At 40.1% G+C, this 26,138-nt stretch overlaps 2 protein-coding genes across 3 annotated transcripts in view; both read right to left on the minus strand.

Moving 5' to 3' along the window:
* The window catches only part of LOC138601782 (patatin-like phospholipase domain-containing protein 7), a 37,309-nt gene extending 26,604 nt beyond the window's left edge, over positions 1 to 10,705 (minus strand). For both annotated transcript variants that reach the window (XM_069672984.1, XM_069672985.1), the window contains exons 1-16: positions 10,652 to 10,705; positions 10,176 to 10,224; positions 8,816 to 8,893; positions 8,094 to 8,181; positions 7,864 to 7,946; positions 6,136 to 6,236; positions 5,874 to 6,014; positions 5,627 to 5,786; positions 5,171 to 5,251; positions 3,064 to 3,192; positions 2,818 to 2,898; positions 1,113 to 1,242; positions 933 to 1,004; positions 705 to 784; positions 409 to 564; positions 200 to 277 (exon numbers count right to left, since the gene is read on the minus strand). In XM_069672984.1, the coding sequence (XP_069529085.1) occupies positions 200 to 277; positions 409 to 564; positions 705 to 784; positions 933 to 1,004; positions 1,113 to 1,242; positions 2,818 to 2,898; positions 3,064 to 3,192; positions 5,171 to 5,251; positions 5,627 to 5,786; positions 5,874 to 6,014; positions 6,136 to 6,236; positions 7,864 to 7,946; positions 8,094 to 8,181; positions 8,816 to 8,893; positions 10,176 to 10,223 (1,506 nt within the window). In that variant the 5' untranslated portion in view covers position 10,224; positions 10,652 to 10,705. The remainder of the gene's footprint in view (positions 1 to 199; positions 278 to 408; positions 565 to 704; positions 785 to 932; positions 1,005 to 1,112; positions 1,243 to 2,817; positions 2,899 to 3,063; positions 3,193 to 5,170; positions 5,252 to 5,626; positions 5,787 to 5,873; positions 6,015 to 6,135; positions 6,237 to 7,863; positions 7,947 to 8,093; positions 8,182 to 8,815; positions 8,894 to 10,175; positions 10,225 to 10,651) is intronic.
* A 1,041-nt stretch (positions 10,706 to 11,746) lies between these two features.
* On the minus strand, positions 11,747 to 15,052 carry clic3 (chloride intracellular channel 3). The gene is made up of 7 exons (XM_069672987.1): positions 14,861 to 15,052; positions 14,694 to 14,777; positions 13,879 to 13,988; positions 13,146 to 13,274; positions 12,955 to 13,061; positions 12,691 to 12,866; positions 11,747 to 12,599 (listed from the first exon to the last, which is right to left on the minus strand). Exons 2-7 carry the CDS (start codon positions 14,727 to 14,729, stop codon positions 12,423 to 12,425), a joined length of 735 nt encoding a protein of 244 aa, XP_069529088.1. The 5' UTR covers positions 14,730 to 14,777; positions 14,861 to 15,052; the 3' UTR covers positions 11,747 to 12,422.
* Positions 15,053 to 26,138: the final 11,086 nt, after the last annotated feature.

Here is a 26,138-nt window from a genome sequence, read left to right on the forward strand (position 1 = left end):
TTATCTAGCAACAGAACAGAGCTATATAAAAAACCTTTTTTAATACGGTGATTAAATACAATAAATAAATGCAATTAGAGTTTTTCTTGTTGATGGAGGTCATCACAAAGCGAAAAAGAAACACATAAAAGACTCGAGGTTCTTCCAGTGAACCCGGTCTGTCACCCTTACACCCTGCTTTGTTAGCTGTTGCTCTAACCTGGTCTCCCTGGCGAGCCACCACAGAACCAGCTTTGACTTGATGGAGGGTCACTCTGCCCTCGAGTAGAGTGGGGTCCTGTAACAGAAAAAGAACTATGTTATGTATATCTCCACAAGAGACAAAAGTCACTAAGCTCCGGTAATATATCACACCTGCCGGCTAATCTTTCCAAATATATCAGTGGACTCTCATTTTCTGCCTCTCACCTGCAGCTGGATGATTCCCAGCAGGTCCCTCTTAGCAGCCTGGAGGATTGTGCCGCTCTTACTGAGGTGGATGGCTTCACAGTGCCCCCCACTGTCCGTGTAGTGAAACACCTCAGAGGGCGTGTGCTGCATCGTCACACTTTTCTTCAGACTGGACTGCAAAGACAGAAACCAGAGAGGGACTAAATGTGGAAGAATGTGGCAGAAGCTGCAAAGGATGCTGGGATATGGTGTCCTTCAAAGGCATCCTGTGCTTCAATGGAAAGAGGTGACATGGAAGAGGAGGAGAGTCTTACTTTGGTAGGGATGACTGGACTGGGCGGAGCCTCTTCTATCGTGACTCTGGCTCGTTCACAAGCCATGTTCAGGTCGATACCTGCAGCTCAGGACAAAGGAGGAGGGTTATGAGTTGATAAACGTCTGTGTGTATGTGTGTGTCCTTGCTTCCAAATTTATGTCCGTGCAGGAAAGTAATACATAAAAATGCCATTTGGTGATCGCTCAAGTCCAAGGCTGTGACCCACCTGCGCAGTCAGTTGGCATCGATGTGGATCGCAGCTTCCTGTGGCTGTTTGAAGGGCTGTCCTTCCCACCATCTGTTTATTGTAAAGTGAAGTGTCAGCGTTGGATCAGTCTCAAAACAACAGAAAGCGACATTTTAAATGTGTGTTTAGTGTATGTTGAGAAAGTTGTGTGTGTGTGACCTGTCTCTGTGGGGCTCTCCATGGTCCCGGCAGGTAACTCGTCCTGGAAGTGCAAACGACGGGTCGTCTTCCCAGAGTTGGCCTCTGCCATCATGCTGTTTATATTAGACAAGGGCACAGCCTGACTCTCCTGTCAGACAGCAAACAAAATAAATCAGTAAACACATACCCAGAAATATTTTATTCATACTTGATTTGAAGCACAGGGGAAATAACACTCAGCAATCAATAGCTAGGTTTTTGCAAATAGAAAAACAACAGTAAAATATCCAGTGTGGGTCAGAGCACTGCACAAATACTGACCATATAGAGGTTTGATTTTTGTTAGGCTACTGGTGATCACCTTATTGATATTATAGTAGTTGTAGTATTAACTTCAGCAGAGGTGGAAGTAACAAATTACGTTGTAATAGCTGTCAGTAATTTTATTTTTACTTAAGTATGTTTTAAATTAAGTAAAGTGATTAGCTACATTTGTACATCCATCCGTTACTGAGTAAAATATTGATCTACTATTCTATCTATTGAATATTGATATTGCTAGCTAGAAAGAAAAAGTGTCTTGGACCAGACAGTAATTAAATGCATTGCATCAAAAACAGGCTAATCAGATCAAAGTGTCATGCATCGAGCCAAAACAAAGTTTTTTGTTTAACCACAAACAGCCGTTAGATCGCTCTCTTCAAAGCCACCAGACTCCATTAACAAAAACAGTCATTTTACCTCGCAGAACACGGGACTTTCTGGTCTACCTCTGCCTCGTTACACGTCGTAACACATGTTAGTTCGGAAGTGAACTAACCCTTTAAAACACCACACAATAACACAAACGAACTAACCAATCAAGTCAACGGTAGACCATCAGCAACTCCCGTGTTCTGCATGGTAAAATTAGTGTTTTTGTCAATGGAGTCTGGTGTCTATGAAGAGTGCTGTTTCTAGTGAAACAAAGGATCTTAATCTTTGACAAAAGGTCCATCTGTCGTCATTTTGACACCAAAACATGTAAACATAGAGCCCAGGTTTGAAGGTAAAGTTTCATTTTAACTGGGAGCTGAGGGCTACAGATACACAATAAGCTTTCATAACTCTGCTTTATGAAGCCGTTCTAGGCATTAGTTGGAACATCTATTACTTTAACTACATAAGCCTTTACATTGTTCCAACTGTGCTATTATTTTCTCTCTTCCTTTTCAGTTCATTGCATAGGGTGAATGTGTAAAGTAACCATGGCAACATTAGTAAAAATCAGCGGGGTGGGAAAGAAACTTTTACTTTAAGTACTTTTTGAGTGATTTCAGTACTTTACACCTTTACAACTTATGAGATTTTTTATGCCTGAAATAATAAATACTTTTTTTTTAATCCTTCAAGAACTGGTGAAGTCACATATTTCTTTTATAAATAAGTAATTCAAGGAAAAATTGTGGTGTAATCAAGTCAAAGGCGAGCTGGGGTTAAAGGTAACAGCCCTCCTGTTTTTGTGAGGTAGCTTGCATTCATTTCTCTTCTGTTTCCCTGAGCTTTATGAAGGACCGAGTTATGATACTGTGCTTAATGTTGTGTGAAATTAACTCGCATGTGTGTGACCTTGTGTATGTGTCTCCCTGTGCCTGTTTATGTACAAATTCATAAGCAGCCTCTCTGCATGACTGTGTGTCTGTATACACACAAACGTGTGAGCACTAATTAATTTCCCTCCTACCGGATTGAAGAGCTCAGTTGTGAGGCCCAGATAGTTATGTAACGCCAAGAAGGTGACTCTTTGGAGGCGCACCATGATTATCTGCAACACACACAGAATCACACACTGAGGTAAACAGAGCAGAACATATTAAACAGCAGATGTACTTACACCCAAATTAGATCAAAATGATTACGTTTCAATTTATGATGCGTTCCAGAAAACAAACACTACACACTGTACATTAACTGTCAGACAATCTGTTACCTGGATGACACGAACAAGTGTTTCTGGATATTTCTTAAACACAGACTCAAAGGCTGATGCAGGTAAACGTAAGATGGTGGAGCGGGTTGCAGCCCGTGCAGAGACAGTCTTATATGGAGCTGGATAACCCTGACAAAGGCAAAACAGTTAAAAAAATATATATATAATTAAAGAGGGAATATTATGCTGTTTCACATTTTAAGACATATATATATATATAATGTTACAATGTTGGATGTCCAGACTAAACGTGGGTGAAGTTTCAAATCTGTAGGTAAAAGTATGTTGGAGTAATCCCCAGGCTTTCAGCTCAGACTGCAGGCTGCTGTGAACGCCAGGTTTCACACAGTTTTTTCTACACGCTGCACTTTATGATGTCACAAAGTGCTGGAGAGCTGGCCAATCAGAAGAAAGTGAGCTTGTAGGGGCGGCGTTTCTTAAAAGGACAGAGCTGACTAAGTGGTTTCAGGCAGAGGCTGTATGAGAGCCTGCACAGAGCACAAGTGTGAGAAACAGTTTTTTAACTGTAAATTATGCTAAGCTACTCCAAAGGTATCACAGAGTGAAATATGAAGCTTGAAATTAGCATGATAATTAATAATTAACTGCACGCTGCCTTTGATTACATTTTCTGGGCAAATATTAAAGTGAGTGATACATACGATTGTTAAAGAAAGCAGGGTAAGGTTTTTTTTGTCAAAACCACCACATAAGCATGTACAGGACAAAATCAGCAAAGAGATAAGAGGTACGGCTTTGTCCACAGGGGGCGCCAAAATCAACACAAACTGAAAGCCCCTCACTCCCGGAGGAGCGCCCATTCGTCTGTTTGTGGTGAGTCTCAGTTTCACTGTAAATAGTCGGTTACACGGAGGCTTCACTCTGGCTAACTACAGCGGTATGAACCCGAAGAAGAACCACTTTTTCTTGTGATTTACTTTAATTAACGGGTCTTGCCTTTGCCCGAAATTATAACATCATGATTCAGATTAGTAAAAAGTAAAAATGACGCTTTGTAAAGTCTGTCCTCGAGAGGAGAAGAAAACTACTTTTTAAATGCTTGTTTGTTGAACGGAGGTTGGATCGATCTGATGCATTCGAGGAAGTCGGGAAATCTGAACGCTGAACGGCTTTCATGACACAAAATCAAGCAAATTTATCTTAAGTTGAATTTTAGATGTAAAACGGATTGTTCGCTGAACAACATGCAGATGTCTCTTTATAGAGATTAATGAGAAGCTAAATCATCATCACATAGCCGCTTATGGGAGCTGGGATGTCATTGCTGCGCATGACATTCCTGCCTTCACTGTCCACGCGGACTGTTTTTTCTGCATACACCGCAGCCTGCTGTTATGTGATTGGTCAATATTACTCGGACCACAAACACAAAGCAGAAGACTTGCCATCCCTAAAATCCACATCTCTGCCTACAGATTCTACATTTCTATGGTTTGACATTTCTATGTAGAATCTGTACATAGAGATTATCTTAACAATAGCTTTTAAGATACACATAGCTAAAATAAATGTGTCCATTTCCTGTTTCATTGAATTGTAAAATCCCTGTCGATGTGCCAACAAAGTTCGTAGTAATTGACTTTTTGTACCATAAACTGTATCAAGTATATATTTTAAGATCTTCAAATGTTTTACAAAGCTGTGATTTCTTGCTTTTTCTGAATTTCAGGGTTTGAATAAACAAGTTTAGGTAAGTACAAACTGTTCTGAACAGATTTGTTTTACAGAATTGTTTTGAAACTTCAATATGTGGATGAATTAAATACTCATTCCCAACCATCACAAGTGCCCCGAAGCCCTGATACAGCTTTCATTGAGCTGGATGGATGAACAAACCAGCGCATGCAGCTGGACAAATTACCTAAATTAATTACTTGGCACACAGGAAGATCAGGGTAATGGATAAACAAATTGAGTTGAACAGGAAGTACAAAAAGAATCTCGTCTGAACAAGAGAAGCCTTCGTGGAAATGTGAACAACTGAGAGGAGACGACAAACTGAAACACAAACGGATCACGAGGCAAACGAGGACAGAAGCAGTGAAGTAACTCTGATGTGCAGATGGAGGAGAAATAAGGAGCTCACTGTGATGATGTCCAGAATACTGAGCAGGCTGTGGACGCTGTCCCCTGGGTGCACGTCCTTCACGATTGGTTCAGTACCATCCTTAATAATAGGAAAAAACTACTTAACACAACAACATGGAAACAGTGTATATTTAAACTTTACTGCATGGCCCCATGTTTTTTGCACCTTTAAAGACACACTATGTGGATTAGGGACCATAAGGAGAAGTACAGTAAGACTCATGATTTCTACATATAGACAGAAGCCAGCAGCAGAAAGAAAACACATTTAAATATAGATGAAGATTTGGAGAGGCATCTTATCCTTTTGTTTTTGTTGTGTCGCATTACTGCCCTCTTGTGTCCATATTTTACATGTGCTATGCAAATGGGTGTTGGAGAATGGAGTACGCATTAAAGGAATCCTAACACACAGTAAAGTATACAAAAAACATTCTACATGCTGTACACCTACGTTCTCCTGGATGGAGAGCTCGAGTCGTCCGTCCTGGACCACGTAGATGCTATCATCATCGTCTCCCGGCCTAAAAAGACCTTCACCCTCCTGCAGCTCGATGAACACCATATGGCGACACAGCTCGAGGAACAGGGGCTTCTCAAAATGACCTAAGACCCTACAACAAGATGAATGCACTTTGTGAAAACCAAAACATGCATTAGGTATCCTGAATCTGAAGAAAAAGTGGTATGTATTTGTCTACCTGACGTTCTTCAGCATGTAGAGGACCTCTGAGGGCAGGTTTGAACTCTGCACATCGAACTCTGTCAGGTCGGCCTCCAGCAGGGAGGGAGGAGGTTCCTTTGGCTGCAGGGTGGGAGGGTCTTTACGGATTCTCAGGATTCTGTTAAAAAAGGCAAACAAATCTAATTCTTTTAATCGATCCACAAGGCTAAGACTTATCTGTGGAATTGTTTCAAGGTACCAGGTGCAAACACAGAATATAAAAAAAGAATGGAGCATACTTGCGAGCTATGCTTAGAACTTTGGTTCTTTTGCGAATGCGCTGTGGTTGCTTTGACACCGAGGTAGAGGAGGTAGGAGGAATGGAGGACAGAGTCTGGACCTTAGAAAAATAAACATACAGAGGATTTAAAAGGTTCTTTACTGCAGTCAAAAAATATACTTCAGAAGTATGGTTCTATTGCTAGTGGAGTATGTCTCATGTAGCAGTGCAACAATAGACAAACACACTGTTTGGGAGCGATGATACCATTTAGCTTGATGCATGGAAATATAGATATTCCAAATTTAGACAGCATAACTTTTGCCCTGAATATATTTAAAAGGCTATTTACCAAATAAATAGTACTGAGATAGGAGGGGTGGAAGTAACAAAAATTAAATAATAAAAGCAGAGGTGATGAAAATGCATGTGAATTGACAAATGAAGTGGCAAATGAATAGGTGATTTGATTAAAATAGTCGTGATTTGATTAAAATACAGCCATGTTCCATCATTTTACTTGTCTCAAAGTCATTATTTATCATTCACAACACAACAAAATTCAAAACCTGGTATGTGGCTGACCGCATCAGGTCAGTTGGCTTTTGTGGGCAATGTGTTACAAAGACTGTCCTTATGAGGCCGATGACAACGTGTTTGAAAGCAGGTGCACGCTGCGGACGTAGGTGAGGACAGCGTACGAGCAGCGGAGGAGCAGCCCCACCTACTCCCCGAACAAAGTATCCAGAGCCGTATAGACAGAGAGTCGCATCCGTGGAGGTCCACTATGCTGCAATATCTGCAATTGCGATGTCGCAACTCTCTCTCTCTCTCTACAGCTCTGAAAGTACTGTCACTCACCCACCCACTCAGTCAGTCAGTTACATACTGACCCCTGTGTAAGGCTGACCCCGTCAGTCAGCCAAAAATAGAATTAATAACATCGGCGATAACATGCATGTGAACTAAAAAAATAGAGTGATAAATTATCAAGTGATTTAATAATCACTACTGTCTGCTATCTACCATTCATCACTCAACACCCAACTGACATTTATCGTTTACAGCACGCAATTTTTGTTACTTCCGCCTTAAAAAAAAAAAAGAACACGCCCACAGAGTGGACGGTTTGATTCAAAATTTTCTGCCTACAGTAGTGCCTTCGCCATGCGCTGAACAACTTCTCTCCCCTCCCTCTATGGACTGGACCGTTGCCACGTCAAGATGAAAGAGCAGACCAGGCCTGCTAGTCGAAAGCCAAAAACTTGATCGGTTTCAGTGGCCGTGGCTTTTGATTGACACTTTGGGCTTCAGTAACAAACACTGCGCACTGCAAACGATAAATCGGATCTGGTTGTTGTGAATGATAAATGGTAGACAGTAGTGATTATCTATCGATTATCACTTGATAATTTATCACTCAATTCATATGAATTTTAACCGCTTAATTTTTCAATCACAAGCATTACTTCCAACCCTGAGGCCCCTCTCCTGATTAATTCCTGATTAATGATGAATGTAGGACGGGTGAAATGATGAACCATGGCTCTGCTTTCATTAAATCACGACTGTTCAAATCAGCTTTAAATTAATCAAATCACTCAATAATGTATCACTTCATTTTTCAATTCACATGCATATTTATCACCTCCATTTTTATCATTTAATTTGTGCTACTTCCAGCTCTCATACTGAGAAGGATCCATGATTGTAAATGTCTGTGTACAGAAATGGAAACAGAATAAACCTTCCGCATGATCTTCCTTCCATAGAAGAGCACTTTATCTCGTTTTCTGAAGCGATAGTGAGGCACGCCAGGCTGCTGTTCACCTGATCAAAACAGCCAAAAACAAAAGGCATAAAAAGCAACTTTAAGATCACATTCTCTAAATAAATCTGAAAGGAAGATATAGACATTCTATTAAAGCATTATTGTACTCATGAGTATGAAGTGCAGGAAGAGACTGCACGACTTACGAGCGAGCTTGAATCTCCTGTAGAGGAAGAGCACCACAATCCCAATAAGAGAGACAGCGACTGCCGCTCCAATCAGAGCACCTGTGAGCTACATGACAGACAAGAGCATTGCAACATCCGTTTGGTCACATGAGAAGGCATTACAGTGTCAACACTGAGCGTCTAAGCTGCTGGTTTAGCAACATTATCCTTTAAAGTCCAAAGTTGTGTTCCAGTTAATCACCAGACACTAATTCTAAGCAGGCTTTGAGTATTAAGCGTGTTTACACTGGTAGAGACACTAATGTTACAGTATATATACAATGACAAGCTAGATTTCAGTGCAGTTAATGCTTTTTATTTAGAACAAGTATTGTATTTTATGAATTAGGATTATTTTACAAACTGAAAGCAAACAGGATTTTGTGTGGCACTGGGACAAATGCAAACATGCTTTATGCAGGCAGTGACCCAAATCTGGAGAAAGCTCTGATCCACGGTTAAATTATATATTATTTATTTGATAAACAGGTCTAAACTAAATCTTTATTTCTTTTAGTTCGACAGAAATAATTAAAATTATACAAAAAAATTAAACATAGTTATAATATAGTAACATCTTACAGAGCCAGGTCTACTGAATCCAGTGCCCTTTCAATCCAAATTATACTAATCTGAAAAGTTTATGAGCAGATACAATACACACAAGGGTCCCAATTTATCAATGAATTGTTTTTCCATACCATGGTGGTCTGCATCCTCTCCTCCACAAACTTTTGTATTCGTGCAGTGAAGTCACTTTTGCTGTATTGATTCAGCACCTAAAAACACAACACAAGTTAGCACAATTCCTTACAGTTTATTTAGTGTGCAGTGGTGGAGAACCTGTTCAGATCTTTTGTACACATACTAAAACAACACTGTATTTTGTTTGTATTCTTAAGTATTAAAGTAAAAGTCCTAAATGCAGAAAAGTTGTCATTATCACTATCAGTTTAACAAGACAAGGTCAAAACCTAGTATGTGGCTGACTGCATCAGGTCAATGTGCGCTTTTGTGGGCAATGTGTTACAAGGACTGTTCTTATAAGGCCGATGACAACATGTTTGAAAGCAAGTGCGTGCTGCGGACAGTGGACGAGCAGCCCCGCCTACTCCCCAAACAAAGTATCAAGAGCAGTATAGGCAGAGAGTCGTGTCAGTGGAGGTCCAATATGCGCCATGATCCGCCATTGCAATGTCGTAACTCTCTCTCTATACGGCTCTGAAAGTCAGTCAGTCACATACAGATCCGTGTGTAGGGCTGACCCCGGCGGTCAGCCAAAAATATATAACTATTATAGATTACTCAATAATTAATATAATAGCAGGGTATTGCTGATGTAGCTACTTGAAAAAAGCAGTTATTTTTTACCCATTTACTTTTCAACCATGACTGTAACCAATGATTATTTTCATAGTGAATTTATTTCAAGATAATATTCTTGAATAAGAGACACCTTAAAGCTGCTTGTTTTGTCTGATAAATAGAACAAACCTCTGAATAATTGAAATAATTTATGTCAATTAAAATGAAAAGCTCCTCTATTTGTGAAGCTGGCACCATTTCACTTGCACTACACCATCTTGGTCGCTTAAGGAGAATCCTCATTGCATCAGTGTAAGCTACTTGTAGTCTCAGTAAGCTTGTTTTCTTGTAGTTTGTCCACAGGTGTGCAGCATACAGAGGTTTACAGTATGCTCTGAATAGAGACATCTTTACTTCATCTGTACACATACCAAACCTAACTGTTTCTGCTGTACAAAAATGTGTAAAGTAACTACTGACTTAAGTAGTCATATATTGTAGGGCAGAAATGGCCAATATCCGACTTCCTGTTTGGAGTGACAGAAGAATTATGGAGGGGAATGAAACATATATCTAAAGTACCAATAACTCAGATTTGAACTTTATTACAGCACTTTAGTATCTGTACAATTACATTCTACCTCTGACAGTCAGTTTAATACTAGTTGCAATCAACCACCTATGAATTTGTTAATTGCCATTTTTATTCCAGTTGTTTCACAATTTTGACAGAAAAAGTGAATCTTACTAACTTACTCCTGGCCATTTGCACAAGTTTCCATCGGCTTCTTCATGGCTGTTCATCCTGTAACACATGAATAAGTATAAAAGCCTCACCAGCTAACCAAACGTCGACATGTTTCCAGAGGGACAGTAAGGTTAGTGGTAAAAGAGAGGTTAAACTTAATGGAGGGATCCCTTGCTGCAGGAGAAAAGAGGACTAAGAAAAGAGGAACAAAGAGTCAGCAAATTCAGTCGCCAAGAAAGCTGATCATCTGACGTGTCTCCGTGTTAACAACCAAACAACAAGCTCGTATAATGGCCTGCAACAAAGTAATTTTCCGCTGTTATTGATCCTAAGTGGTCTAATGTCTCAACGTTAGCTGTAGCTTCACGTTAGCTAAAACAACAGTAGCTAGCAGCTGGCTGACTACGGTACATTATAAATAAACAAATTCTATTTCATCTTTAACATTATAAAATTATATGTAGAAGAAAGACACTATTCTTACTTTTCGAGGATTTCTTGTGCGCTCCCTCAAGAAAGTAACACTGCTTGACTGACGATGGAGTAAAGTTAGCAGGTAGCTAACAAAAGTTTTCTGTAAGCTGTCACTTGCTTGGCTCCGCCCTTTTTTCTACCGTCAGCCAATAGCGCTTCTGATGACCGCCGTTGCCTTGGTACCGTTCAAAGCATTGGTCCAATCAGGAACGGATCAGGCATATCTAAGTCTTCCTGTTTACAATATCCCAATAAGGCATCTCGGAACAAAGGTGTTTTGAATCAGTGTGTCCCTACACAACACAAAACTGTAACAAAAGAAGTAAAGCTTTTAACGGTGTCACTGGTGGTGGTCAGGAAACCAAAGTACATTACATATATTCCGGTGTGTCCACAAATTGACAGATTTCTATCCTCACTTTGGTCCTTCTGCCCTCCAACAGGTGAAAAATATCACCAACAAAGAAAAGTGATCATTAGGGGAGACTGGGGATGGTTGTGACAAAGGGATATTTGTACCACCTTTAGCAATTAGGGATGACCTAAGAGTCATGTGATTAATTTTGTGTATGACCACTTCCTTCCTGACCTTGCTAAATCTCATTGCTGTGTGATAAAGTTTGCAGATTTTACAGCCAAAACACTAATTTTCAGATTTCAGATTTTTGGACCAAGTCTATATTTTGTTTAGTACTAATACTTTTTAATTCTTCAATTCTATTCTTACAACTTACCCCAGGTTGTGTTACAACTTACCACAGTAGTGCGGTAGGTTGTAACGGAACTTGTATTTAACATCAATTAATGAATTCTGTGATATAGTTATATATATTTGTAGTAGACACATGAGGTTAGTTTGTTTCAAAATATGAGAGTTCTAACACAAAGATCCTGCAAGTTATGGGTGCTGAGACAAAAAGTGTTACAACCATCATCGGTCTCCCTGATGACAACTTTATGAAAGGTATGAACTAAATTGCTGAGAAATTAAAACAAAAAATCTTGATATATATTTTCCATTTGCATGTACATTGTTTCATTTTGATGATAAACACCACTGGAAGGAAGTTCACTCAAAAATTCATACAACACACTCTTTATTTATTACTTTATTTATATTAGCATTTAAATTTGACAAAATAATTTTTTCTTCATTTTCCTCACCCCTCTCTTTATTCAGTTAAATAAAAAGTATGTCAAAGTTAAACATAACTAAGTCACTACTAAAATAGGCTACATATCGTCATATCCAAAAACAAAAAAATCATTAAGAGGACGGACTGTGGAAAATAATGTAACGGGTTATTAACTCATTTTAATTAAGAGAAACAATGTTTTTAACGTACCATTTTAACTACACTTTATCTGATTTCCTGTATTGCACTTAACATTATTAAAATTTTCAGACACAACACGTACATGCACAACGAGAAAAAACTTTAAAAATATTCTCTTTGATTAACAGTGCTCTTTCTCTCTCTTACAGGGGCTTAAGTCAGGTCAACCAGAGCATGCAATATAGTAAACACAATGTATACAAATACAAGTTTGATTCCATTTTAAAGTAGCAGTTCTCAAATATTAGCCTAAATTAATGTAAACAATACATTTATAGAACGTTTATTAGTGTACCTGCCATTGTAAGCATGTTTCTATATCAAAAATCAGACTATTTCGACCCAAATAAAACAAATGTCATGTACAGTTTTCAGGCAATTTGTCACCTTTTCTTCTGTTTCCTCGACATTTCTGAATGTGTCTTTGTTCTCGCGTCTTCATCTCTACCTCTTCACCTGTCTGTTCAGGTACACTGCCACAGAGTGGTAGGCATTGATGATCTCTGAATCAGGTGGGCAGGTGTAAAAGAACTCCTCTCGTTTGTAGGCATTAGTCAGGTATCGTGTGAGACCTTTCAGCTCTGTGGGGATGGCAAAGTCACGGTAATGCTTACACACCACCTGGAAGAAGAAGGGAATTAGACAGGAATTAATCTCCGTCCCAGTGATAGATTTTTCTTAATATATCTGATTACAGCTGCTCTCTGCTCACCTTGACAATGTTGAGTTTGGGAAGCAAGTTGCAGTCTGCCAAGGTGAGGCAGTCGCCGTCCAAGAAGAGGCGTGAGGACTCCTTAGCATCCGGGTTCTGGTCCAACTCATGAGGGAGAGGTGTCTCAAGGAAGATGTTCAGCTTCACCAGAGTTAAAAGAAGTTTCTTCTCTCGCACTAAAAGAGCAGAAAAAACGTTTTACAAGCTCCATCATGCGGCTGAAAACAGAAAACACAGTAAACTTACTCTGAACTAATGTCTTACTCTCATTATACGCAGGGTTGGGATTCTTTATGTATGCCGAGAATGTACGGAAGATGTCTTCTCCAGCCCCGTTTGATTCTTTGCATTGACAGCACAATTTTGGATACCTGCCGGTGACAGAATAAAGGTGCTGTGAGAGCGTGTAAGTGCAACAGTGAACAGCATATCCGATCTGGATGCAGTCGTCTTACTGTGGTGGGGTTAAGGTCCTCTCCAGGAACTCCTCGATCTTGTTCGTGTCCGTTTTGACCTCCTCGTCGTTGTAGAGGAGGAAGGGAGGCTGAGAGCCTGGAGCCAGAGCCTTCAGCACATCCGGGGTCCTACAACACAACAGCAGAGAACAAATAGGTTTAGCTAACCAATGTTGGTTAAACATTAAAAGGATAATATATATAAATGAGTTATAAAGAGACTGGTTTCTTCTTTACTTTCAATACATTCCAATTGTTATTGTTTCAGGGTTCAGAGGTCAAACTATTTCATTTCCTCTTCAGACTGTACCGCCTCCTTGTATCTTGCATGGCTGCATTCAGAACCTCTTCCCTCATGTTCATATGCATCCATGGCACTGCACCTTCCCTCCTCGTAAAAAACTATTCCACTTTTCCATCACCAGCTAAAGCCTGCTGTTACAATTCATTTATCATTATATAGTAAACCAGCATACACTGGACCACTTTGAGTCTGGTTAAAAACCACCACTTAAGCATGTACAGCACAAAATCAGAGAAGAGATAAGAGGCACGGCTTTGTCCACAGGGGGCGCCAAAATCAACACAACCCGAAAGTTCCTCACAGGAGCTTTAAGGTAAGTTGGTTTCCTCCTGAATATAAACTGTATTAGTGGAAATATATTTCTTTATCAAGAGGTTTTATTATGCACATATTATGAGACTTGATGGAAAAGAAAAAGTGTCCTCTCACCTCGTCATGTCCACAGTGGTGATTCTAAAGTTGTTCCCTTTCAACCAAAGAATCATGAAGATTCTCTGACTGAACGGACAGTTCCCCACACCCTGAGCATCAAAACTGGCCTGTCAGACAAACAGACACAACTTTATTAACACATACACGTTTAAGTCTTTGCATACATTAAAGTTTAAATGCTGGTAAGTTGCATCAGGGATATAATGGGTCAGACCAAAACCTGAATAGCTGCGCGGATATTCTTGTCGAGCCTGCTCTGCTCTGACAGTCAATCGCTGAGGAATTTCAAATGGAAGGTTGAGGCAGCATTACACCCAGATTAAACAACCCAGTGTTTAAAAGGTGTTTTTAATCTCTGCTTTTATGCAGGATATGTTTCTTCTACTTTCATCTCATTGTACTGTGGCAATGTGTGGGCGCAGAGGCAGGACACAGGCTTCCCAAACTGGACAGGCCTCTTTTCAGTTTCTACTGTTTACAGCAAGACTTCACAGTGAAACTGAGCTTAAATAAGAGCAGATAGATTCAGTGAGAGTAACCAATCACAGCCCAGCACCAAACAGACTCTGAATAATTATAATTTCAAATGTATGTAAAGTTTTATTTTGAAATTCATTCAACATACAGGATAATAATCCCGGAGTCTAAGAAGAGTAACTGCTCATTTACTTATATATATATACTAATACTTATATAGTATATATGTATATTAGTTAGAATAACTGTAACTGTATTGTAATGTGTTATTGCTGTATTTTTATCCAATTCTGTCGCGCTGTCATTAAACGCATCACAATTATTAAAGGTCTTACCTTAACGAAGAGTTCGATCTGCGGGGCCTCTGCCATCTTCCTTTCTGTCTCCCACCGTCCACCTGTTCCACAAAGTAGTTCCACCTGTCGATGTAAGCACAAGTCAAGATTCTTTTCTTTACATGATGAAACTGAAACGAAGACGTGTAAGTGAAGCCTGTACTCACACTAGGAAGTCACGGTCAGTATGGATGCAAAAAAATATAAAAGCTGCTTTATCTTCTCTTTCAATCCAAATGCTTCACCTCTCCCTTTCCTCCCTCTTTTCTCTCCTCTGCGTGTGTCACTGTTTTCTTGTTCATCTCTCACCACACCTGTCAAGCACTGAGAGGCAGCCTACGCCCCCCTCCGGCCTTACCAGTCGGACCAGTAAATCTAGATCCCTTCTCTCAGGGAACTTTCAGCCTTCCAGCGTATTAGGTGACATAAATCTGTAACCCTCAATCTGTAACTGTCTGTCTGATCCTGTTTGTGCTCTTTTTCTGTACCAAAATAAGCCAGGTCGGTACGGCCTTCTGTGGGTACGTCAGCATGCCACAGGTGCTGCCAAATCTCGAGACGGTGGAGTTTCATTCCTGTGGTTTCAGGATTGTTTGTGATACAATTATCCTGAGACATTTAAGGCTTTGTGTAGATAAAATAGTTTAAATTTGATTACTTTGTGCTTGTTATGTGGTCGAAAGTATTCAGACACCTAAGGGTTACAAAAATATGTGATCTTTGCTGCTCTAAAAGCCTTTAATCTTCTGATTAGACTTTTTTTGCTCCAATTCAGCTCGAGCAGCAGTAATGAGGTCAGGTGCTGATGTTGCACGATAAGGCCTAGCTCACAGTCGGCGTTCAAGATAATCCCAGGGGTGTTGGATGAGGTTGAGTTCAGGGATCTGTGCAGGCCAGTCAGTTTCTTACACACCAAAACCATTTCTTCTTGTGCATCTGGGAATTATCCTTTTGGAGCAAGACTGTCACACAAAGTCACACTGCTTTAAAATCATATAATGTAGGATAAGATTGTCCAGAACTGGAACCACGGGGCCGAAACAGTGACAGAACAAGAGAGCACAAATGTATGTGTCCACACACTTTGGGTCATGTAGTGTAGTTCCTAATTGTGTCTGTCCGTCTTGTCAATAGCGTCTCTTTGTTGTGGTTCCTCCTGCTTCCTTTCTCGTCCTCCTCTCAGCTTGTCGTGTTTGTTTTGTGTTCACCCCACAGCCAACTCTAAGGTGATGATCAGCATTCATGACTGACAGAGAATGCTCTCATGTGGCAGGTATTCGCTGAGGTTTCACTGTGCGGTTTCTGTGTTTAGAGAGCAGAGGAAAGCAAGGGTTTGAGAAAAACAAGGCTGAGAAGATGAGAGAGGTGAGGTAAAGATTGCAGAATGAATAGAAACAGATCGGTGGAGACACGGCCCGAGCTGTGTCGTTTCAAAGAGGATTTCATGAGGGCGTGATTGTCTGTCATCTATGACTCTGTTCTGTGGAATCCGCAGGATCAGGTCATATATTGTTCAACGTTAATTAGAGTCATTCAGTATATACTATTGTAATTATTGTTAGATCATACAGAAAGGTGCTCTCCCTTTTAAAAACTCAGACACTCCTGGAAACACCAAAAGGACGAAACACAATGTCCTGTTTTTGTTGTTGCTGTTTACCTAGAAACCCCTCATTATTTTTTTGCAAGCAAAATGAACTGAAGGGTAATTGCTCTTTATCGCTACCTCACTTTACTATGGACCATATTTACACGACGGCCATTTTGCTCTGACATCACACTCAGGTTGGGAAGCTCAAATGCTATAAATACCCCTTTCCCACCAAAATTAGCGCTTTGACGCAGGTTTTTCAGACCCAAGAAGACCTGCTAATAAATGCCGATTGTCTCTTTTCCAATTGCCAGTGAAGTATACTCCTTTCGGTCTCTTTCCTGCTGCATCACCGTCTGACATCAAAAACGCGCCGGAAACAGGGTTAGAAAACAATAGTACACACAAAGAACTAACATTATACTCTTTGGTAAACAGCATGGAGGCCAGTGAAGATGTTACAGTGTTTAGGTCTTTATTGTATCTATTACTCATTCAGTCTGTTTATCAAACTCGGCGCCGACAAATTTGGAGTGATGTTCCAGCGGAGACGGGCAGAATTTGTAGCCGGGCCGAATTTGTAGCCGAGATGATAGCGGAGATTTGAGTGTCGACCCAGGTTTTGTGTTCCCATCATTGCCATTCGGAGCTAAGGTGATAATTACCTGAGTCTACTGCAGAGTCATTTGACCCAGGTCTGAATGCTGAATGTAAACTTTCCCAATAAGCTAAAAGGTTAGCAGGTGTTAGCGGGTGTTCGCGGGTTTTTTGACCAGTGGGAAAGGGGCTTTCTGAAGTGTTGGGCAAGTTACTCATGAAATGTCGTGAGCCAAGCCGCCAGTTACTCTACATAAAATTAAGCTTCACTACACTGAAGCTAGCCCTTAAAGAAATGTAGCAAGCTAAGCTACGCGGCTAAAGTAGCTTGCTACTTTAAAGCTTTTATCTTTTACAGTGAACTAATTTAATTTCAATTCAGACTATTATTATGGTATCATTACTACTACCGCTCTGTACGATTAGTAGCTACAGCTACATCATTGCCCTATGATAGTGTAAGATGAACAACTAGCTTAATTTACCCAACAGCATTTGGCTCATTTTACCCCATGGCAACCATTTTGGGGGGGGGGGGATCAAAGCTAAATGGTTAACCTGGTTTTAAACGTTGGCAAATCACCAAGTACAACATTTTGACCTAGGTTAATTTGCTTTTACATTATAGTCATTAAACTGATATGCAAATGTGTAAATTATACTAAGCCCTTCTCTTGTCTGTTTCTTTTTATCACTGGCAGAAAGAAATGATGGATGCCTACTGAAAGTAGCTGAACGTTATAATCTCAAAGATCTCAGTTTCATTCTCTTTGGCGGCACCTATGGTGATAAATGATAATTGCAGGAGCACACTTCCCAGATATCCAGACAGTGTCACATGTGTGACATCCACGGTTGGCTCCGGTCGTAACTTTTGATTTTCCTCGCTGACGGTCACTTTCCTTTTAAGACTGTTTGCCTTCATCTGAGCGTCAAATTAGTTTCTTTTTCTTTGGATTTTCACTTATTTTCTTTGTTTGTTCAGCCATAGTACACTACTGTTTACTCCGCTTAGCTCCGCCTACCCTCTCTGGCAGACCAACCACTGCTGGCTGATGGAAAACGCGTCACTAACTGGGCCCCGCTTGTAATATTTTCTGCGAAAGTCGCCACAGACACCCAGTCCATTATAATACTATATACTGCAAATGCAAAGGCTTTCATCAGTGGGCCATAAGCTCAATCACCATTGTGTTACCTCATTTGGCGATAGATAGTGACTTAACAGACATTTATTTACATGAAAATCTTCAAGATTTCAAGATTATCATTTTAAAAATAAAACGTGTACACAGTTGCCTAGCAACAGGAGGTGGGTCAACTTACCCACTGCCTCACCTTGCCCCACATGTGCAGGCCTTAGTGTCTGATCCAGCCTTACCATCAACAAATTACAAACACAATGAATGCATTCTTATTGTGTAGTCTACCCCCCTCTTGTGGTCTCTTAGTATACAACATCCATGACAGCATAGCTGCAATTGTCACATGGATTTAAGCTGTAATTTAGGATTTAAATGGGACAAATGCAGTAAAGGCTGTTACACAGATCAGCTAGTCCTGTTTCTGTGTGTCTATAAAGTGTCTCTGGTGGTTGTTTGTTAAGGTACGACATTATTTCAATGAATCGCAGCAAGTTTTATGTCAAATATGATCAAAAACTAGATGATTTAGAGCAAACATTTTTTATTAGATTACAGATTGTTAAACAACAATAATTTCACAAACTTATTTGTAAAATTACTTTATAAGAAAAACATTCAATACTACTAATAAAACACAAAGTACTATTTGGTTTCTAAAGTTTAACAAGACTGACGGAGGTTTTGTTTGTTGTTCACAGCTGTGATGGGGCCTTCTTGTGTGCACACTGAGCCATGTGCTCTGCAGACAGGTGGCACAGAGCCACAACCCCTGCAGCCAGTCCTGCAGCTGCCACACACACAGACAGCAGTGATGGAGCAGGCCTCCTCATCAACCCATGGGATGGATGCTCACACCACACTGGTTGTAGATACAGTGGACCCCTCCTCGTCCCGATCAGGCGATACAGTAATGCGTCCTGAGGAATATATCTGGGTAATGCCGCCGACCACACACACAGGTGCGATGATGGAGTTTCAACACCTGAGGTCTGTCCTCGTGCAGCTTCCACACATGCAGGACCCCTGCACTGTGCCTGTGTGCCCCCAATGTCACCTGCCTCAAGTATATGAAGAGGTCCCTGCGTCCCTGCAGGCAGAAACAGCGTCCACCTCCTCTCAGGCTGCAGGAACATATTAACAGTCACTTATGGAGGACGATGTATATTTAAAGTTTCCCTCCCCTTTGACTGTTGAGTGAAATTTAAATACAAAACATTACTCTGACTTTTTAACTTCTTTAAGTGTTTATTGTTGTGTAACTTTTCTGTCTGTGCTGTCATACAGCATAAATGTAAATAAATCTGTACACTTGATATATATTGGTTACTTCATTTTGTAACTGTAGTTCACTCTCCAGCTTCTGAGAGCATCAGCAGGACCACAGCTAGTTTGGCTTTTTAAAAATCTTTTCATATCTATAATCCATGGATATCTAATGTGATTATTCTGTGTCAATACTCTTATATAATGTTCTTTTATTTTAGTGGAATTGTTTCTTCAATGTGTTTTTTTAAAAGTGCAACATTTTAGTTAACTGCAGTGATTGGTTCTGCCCATGTTGGAACACATGAGAATGGAAGCATAGAATGGAAGCATAGAATGGAACACGCATCATAATAGAGACATTCTACAGAACTTTCTTAGTGAGCAGAGAGACCAGAGAGAGCTCAGTTCACCTCAAGACTTCAGCCAGAGAGCCACAGTCATACGGAGAGCGACAAACCTCGAGAACAAGCAAACAAAACCCAAACCTGAAGAGAATTTAAAGTCCAGCTAGAGAATTGTATCATCTGCAAACGTGTAAAGTGAGTATCTACACAGGTTACTTTACTAAATTGAGATCTGCTGTCACACTTTGACATGCAGTCACAGACTTTAATGTAAATCTAGATGATATTACTCTGCACTCACAGATCATTTTAGCTGAATATTTACGCTGGAGTTGTTGTTAGTTGTTTGTACGACAAAATCCTTCAAGCGGAGCACAAAGTTAAGCTCAGGCCTCGAGCTGAACTTGGTGACTGAAGACATTTTTACATCCTTTTCAGATGTCATGCCAAAATGTAACAAAAATACTACAAGTAAATTCAACTAAAAGTAAAGACGCACCATCAGAAACATGTAGAAGTTAATCAACATAATGAAGAGTGAGGGGCAGCTGTACTCATTTCAGAGAAGCCAATTATGAGTGATGAGTGAGAGTAAAGCATCAACATGTCCGTACTCATCATATATTTGTGTGTAAAATGAATATTGTCAAAGTAACTCTAGCTGTCTCATAAAAGTAGCAGACTTCGATGAGTCCAAGTCATCCTTAAATATGTCTAATTAATGATGTGACTCCCTAAAGAAGCCTTTTTCTCTCACTGTGTGTGACAGGAGTCCTGTAACCACCAGACAGAACCAGATTCAGTCTTTCTTCTGGACGAGTTCAGAGACAACAAACACCTCTACCTTCAACATGAATCACCATGTAGAGTTTGACCAAGTGGTCGACGACATGGAGTTGGTTTATCAGGTTTCCACTCTGGAGGAGACCATCTTAAATATGTTGGGCATCACAGCTGACTCTCCACCTCCCACATCTACTCCACCTCCTACTTTCCCTGATTGGGTTGAGGTCAACACCCACCCTCAGCCAGCACAAAGTCAGGATGGAGAGATTGAGGACCACGCTTCCTTTGAAACTTATTTGGATCAGTTAGACCCGCAGGGCCCATGGGCCAGTTCCCGCTCCTTTCTTGAATTACTTTGCGAAGAGGACATCATGGAGCCCGATCAAATGTGCAGTCGGGATGATGAGCACAACCAGGAGCAGGTAAGATATCAAGTACAGGTTCAAATTGGAGTAAACATCATTTCCTGGTTTTAGAGACCAGGTCAAGCTGGTTTAGAGAAACCTGGATGTGCTGCCTATAGAGTGTTTCAGTAGAAACATGTAAACAGCTTATCCAGGTGTTTGGACATGATTGGTTGGTACAGAACAAAGTGGCTGAATTGTTAAAGTTCAAGTTTCAGCCTCAGTCTTATCATGCTATTACGGGGAGCGAATGCCATTATTGTAGGAATGCAATTGCATTACAGGGATATAAATAACCAGTTTACAATGTAAACATCCTGAATCACATCATAACCAGGATAAGGCTCAGAACCAGGAAACTAATGAGCATGTAAACACAGTAAATGGTGGATACTTTAGGCCGGTGGTAATATAACCTCTAGAGGTACTTTGGAGAACAGCAGGGGGTACTTGAGATGCAAAAAATATCAGTCATGCATGCTAAAATAATGACATCAATATAAGTTCTATGATCTACATTTAAGTTTAATAAAACACATCTCATTCAGAATATTACTATTTTTCTATTGCATGAAATAAATACACTATAATAAATTCAATAAAAAGGTAAATGTCAGTTAAATGACACATTATATTTATTATTCCTCTCTTCAACACAAAGTTAACTGCTGCATCAAAAGAAAGTTTGTTTGTTTGTTGTGCTGTTTACATTTGTGTGAAGTCAGATTAGATATTAAATAAATGAAAAACAAGTAAAAAACACAGAATAACCAGAATGCCTGTACATTTTAGAAAGAAGTCTTATAAAGCAGATATCCATCATTGTATTTTTATGTGTTCTGTATCAGTTTACAGTAAAGATTGTCTTTCTTTATAACATTATGGCTGCTTCACCCCCATCTCTGTCTCTTGCCACAGGAACTGCCCTGGGACTTTCCTGAAGATGAAGCTCCCACAACGTCAGCAGCAGCCGCCGTCACTCAGCCTGCTGCTGCTGCTGCTCCTCCACAACCAGTAAGACCCCAGTTCAAATCTTATACTTAAACCATTCTGTCCACTGGTTTTGTAGATTTCAGAGAAGAATTAGAGAAGAATATCAGTCACAGCGGAAGAGAACAAACAGACAAACACTGACTTTGTTCTACAGTTCAAAACCCCAATAGAAAAATGGCACATTTTAGGATGAGTTCAACATGAGGTGGCTCTGTACACTCTTATATTATATATGAAAAGTTTTTAGATGAATCTGTGGGTGAGAGGGTTTCTGTTGTTTCAGTACAACCTACATTTACACTTTATTGCAGCTTAATTAGATTAGTATACAAGCAACTTTCTTGCAGTTCTCGAGCCCCAAACCAAATTTTAATGTTAAATCTAAAATATACAGTTAAAAAAAACAGGTAGTTTTTCACAGCAAGTCGGAGTTGCAGCTAAACGTCTGTTTTCATATGAATTCACTCTTGACCTCCGTGACCCTCAGCACTGGGGCCACTGCTGACACCTGGTGGACAGATGCCACCATTGCAGCTCTTCTCATCCCCTGTTCTCTGTGTGTGTATTTGCGTTTCCAGTTGAACGTGGAGCCAGTGACGCTCTCTGAGGGCTTTCTGCAGAACCTGCAACCTGTCGGAGTGCTGTAAGTAACACAAACATGAACGCACACAAACACAGGAGCGAACACGGCGACTGTGTGTGTCAGCACACTCACAAACACACACTCTTTCTGTCAACTCATATTTGTATCTGCCTCTCTAGTAATGGACAAGTGTTGTACGAGATTCCAGCAGCAGACTTCCCTGCCTCTGTCTGCGCTGCTCCTGTTGTCAACACCTCCAAGTCAAGGTAAGTTAATAGTGAAAATGTAACGGACTTTTATTTTGAAAGGCTCAGGATCTGCAGACTATAATCAAATTACAAATCGTCCTATATTTATTTCTTTTCTTAAAGTGCCGTTTCAATTTGAAGTGTCTGTCACTATTACATAAATATTTGTCTAATTTAATAGGTTTTAATTTGCATATATAATTTGTTTTATATGATGTATCTTCAAAATAAAATACCTCTTTCCTCACACTTTGACAGAGTGATAACACAAGCTCTCATCCTGTTGTTTCCCCTCCAGAAAGAGACGGCGTGAAGAAACGCAGCACAGCGACAGGCCATACATAAAGAAGCCTCCTAACGCCTTCATGCTCTTTATGAGGGAGCAGAGGCCGAACGTGGCGGCTGAAATCCTCCAAAGAGGAAACGCAGTTGTTAATGCCTTCCTGGGACAGAGGGTACGTGTGTAAAAAAACATCTACATTTCCTTTTTTAACATATTTACAGTGATTTGTGCTTTTAATTTATTGTCCAATGGCAGGCAAACAAATCATGTTACCTGTCAGTGTGTGTTTTTGCTTTCTGACCGCGTGTTGTCGTCCGTCCACAGTGGAACTCTCTGACGCAGGAGGAGCAGGCCGCGTATTACGAGCTGGCCGAGGAGGAAAGACGTCAGCACAGTCTGCTGTATCCCGAGTGGTCCAGCAGTGATAACTATGTAAGTATACCCTGCTCAGATATAAGTCACACATGTTTACATCAGTACACACATACCCACATCACAGCTGGTAAAAAAGATGTTTCAATACCAAGCATGCAGGGCTAATAAATCATGTTATTGGATCAGTGAATAGGCTGACATACTCACCTGTAACTTACCCTGTGGACGTATCAGAGGCATTTCTGATACTGGTATCTGTATTTTAACAACTCTACATGAAACACAGTCATGATGCTCAATGTGTTTTTGTTGTTTAGGGCAAAAAGAGGAAGAGGGTGAGGAAGAGCGCTTCCACCAGGACTGAAGGTACGACATTATTTCTACGTAACGCAGCAAGTTTTCATGATCAAAAACAAGATGATTGACAGCTTCATGTTTTACTAGATCACAGATTATTAAACAACGTAATATTACTAATATAAGTTTAAGGAGACTGACGGAGGTTTTGTTTGTTGTTCACAGCTGTGATGGGGCCTTCCAGGGCGCACACTGAGCCATGTGCCGTGCAGACAGGTGGCACAGCTTTCACACATGTAGGACCCCTGCACTGTGCCTGTGTGCCCCCAATGTCACCTGCCTCAAGTATATGAAGAGGTCCCTGCGTCCCTGCAGGCAGAAACAGCGTCCACCTCCTCTCAGGCTGCAGGAACATATTAACAGTCACTTTGTTTTTATGGAGGACGATGTATATTTAAAGTTTCCCTCCTCTTTGACTGTTGAGTGAAATGGAAACAAACATCACTCTGACTTTTTAACTTCTTTAAGTGTTTATTGTTGTGTAACTTTTCTTTCTGTGCTGTCATACAGCATAAATGTAAATAAATCTGTACACTTGATATATATTGGTTACTTCATTTTGTAACTGTAGTTCACTCTCCAGCTTCTGAGAGCATCAGCAGGACCACAGCTATTTTTAAAAATCTGTTCATATCTATAATCCATGGATATCTAATGTGACACCTGACATGTCTTCAGACGAGGGCTACTCACTTTATTACAATGTCTAAGCATATTTTAAGTGTTGGAAATAAGTGAAGTGCTACTCAAGTACTTCTTTGTGGCTGCATACAGTAAAATATATCAGTAAATCTTAACAATGACAAATATACAGTAAGGTAGAAAACAAGAAAAGTGCAATGCAAACAACACAAACACAGGCCCTCTACGTCCGAACCAAAGACCCGGATTCAAACCAGAAGCAATGTTACAATGTTACAATTTCATTTAGCAGACGCTTTTGTCCAAAGCGACGTACATCTGAGAGTTCATACAACACAAGCAACGATCAAGACAGGAGGGAACGAAGTCAGTAAGAGCCAACAAACAGCTTCAAGTGCACAGAGGGTTTTTTGTTGTTGTTTTTTCAACAAGGTCAATATAAAGATATGTTCATAAAGAGCTAGGTCTTTAGCTTCTTCTTAATATAACACAATTCATAATACACATAAATCCTTTATATAAAAAATATAGAAACACAGCAATTAATCATTTTTCATGCACAAATGCCATATGAGAATGTCCCACTCTTCTGTCCTACATTATGGAGAATAATAACAATAACTTAGTGCTGACAAACATAGAATTACCTCGACATCATTTTAAGATAATTGTCCAAATAAAGTATTTCTGATTCATTTGTGAATTATGCATTAAGGCATTTCATCCACAAGAGGGCAGCATAGGCTCTACTGCAACTTTAAACCAGTAACGGCACAGTTTGTTTACACGTGTCAATGTTTGAACTGCATTTGTCAAGTGGAGATAAGTTGCTCTTCTGTTGTGTTTTGATCTAAGAATTAAGATCAATAATAAGCAAGCACTCGTAGGAGCATAGGAAGATGTTTAGTCATCCCATGTTAATGTTCTGTTTGTTAGTTAAATGGTCTGAAAGATCTCTAACAGGATGATTTGGGGAAAAGATTAAAGAAAGGCAAAGTAACTGCTTCAGCAAAGCTTCAGGTGTTGTAATCTGCAGGTGGGTAGACTGTGACAAAGATAATTTCGCCTTATAATCGTGTAAATTGTTTGAGATCTCTCACTATCAGGCTGAAGCTTAAGAAGCTGCAGTTTGCTATGTTCACTTGCTCTGCATTGTGTTAGGTCAAGGCCAATCAGGCTGTTAGGCCCGTCAGTCTGACCATAATCTGTCTATGCCCTCCCTCTACAGTAACGTCACTTACTGTCTGTGGCCTACACTGGGCTAAACTGATGCAGGCTTTGCATGAACAACCTGCCTGCCTCCCGTTTGCATGACATAGGATAGGATATATTTGGCATATATTTGTGTTTTTACTTCATTACCCTGTTATAAATGGGCTTTTATACAGGGTGAAATCTTCCAATAAATGATCGTATTAAGCCAAAAGCAAGAAGCTCTGCTGGTAGTTCATTTTGGGCATATTCATCTGGATGGATTGAAAGTGTTTACCTTTTAAAATGTAGAAGGGGAATCAATCCCAACAATTCTGTTTATTACAGATGGGAGAAGGATTAAGCACCAGTGTATTCATTTCTTTTACAGGGATTCAGTGTTTTATTGGTGCAACTTAAAGCGATCATCTCGAAGTTCTCAGTTTCGTTCTGTTTGGCGGCACCTAATGGCGATAAAAAGCTATTTCAGGCCAGATCAAAAGGCCTATCAAAACGCTACACACATGCTAAGTCGCTAACTCTATTTCAGGTGGTCACACATAAACTACAATGTGTCTTGGGGCATTATTGTGTAAACAATTTGCCTGCCTTAATCCAGTCACACTCTCTAACATTAGCA

This window comes from Semicossyphus pulcher, unplaced genomic scaffold (assembly GCF_022749685.1).
Source record: "Semicossyphus pulcher isolate SPU_LCO1_2020_fin unplaced genomic scaffold, fSemPul1.0.p SCAF_22, whole genome shotgun sequence".
NCBI classification, from domain to species: Eukaryota; Metazoa; Chordata; class Actinopteri; order Labriformes; family Labridae; genus Semicossyphus; species Semicossyphus pulcher.

Coding starts and splice junctions, on each gene's coding strand:
- clic3 (XM_069672987.1), bottom strand. CDS start 14,729: ATGGCAGAGGCCCCGCAGATCGAACTCTTCGTTAAG. Junction 13,275..13,878: donor ACCACTGTGGACATGACGAG/GTGAGAGGACAC, acceptor GTTGTGTTGTAG/GACCCCGGATGTGCTGAAGG. Junction 12,867..12,954: donor CAACCCTGCGTATAATGAGA/GTAAGACATTAG, acceptor CTGCTCTTTTAG/TGCGAGAGAAGAAACTTCTT.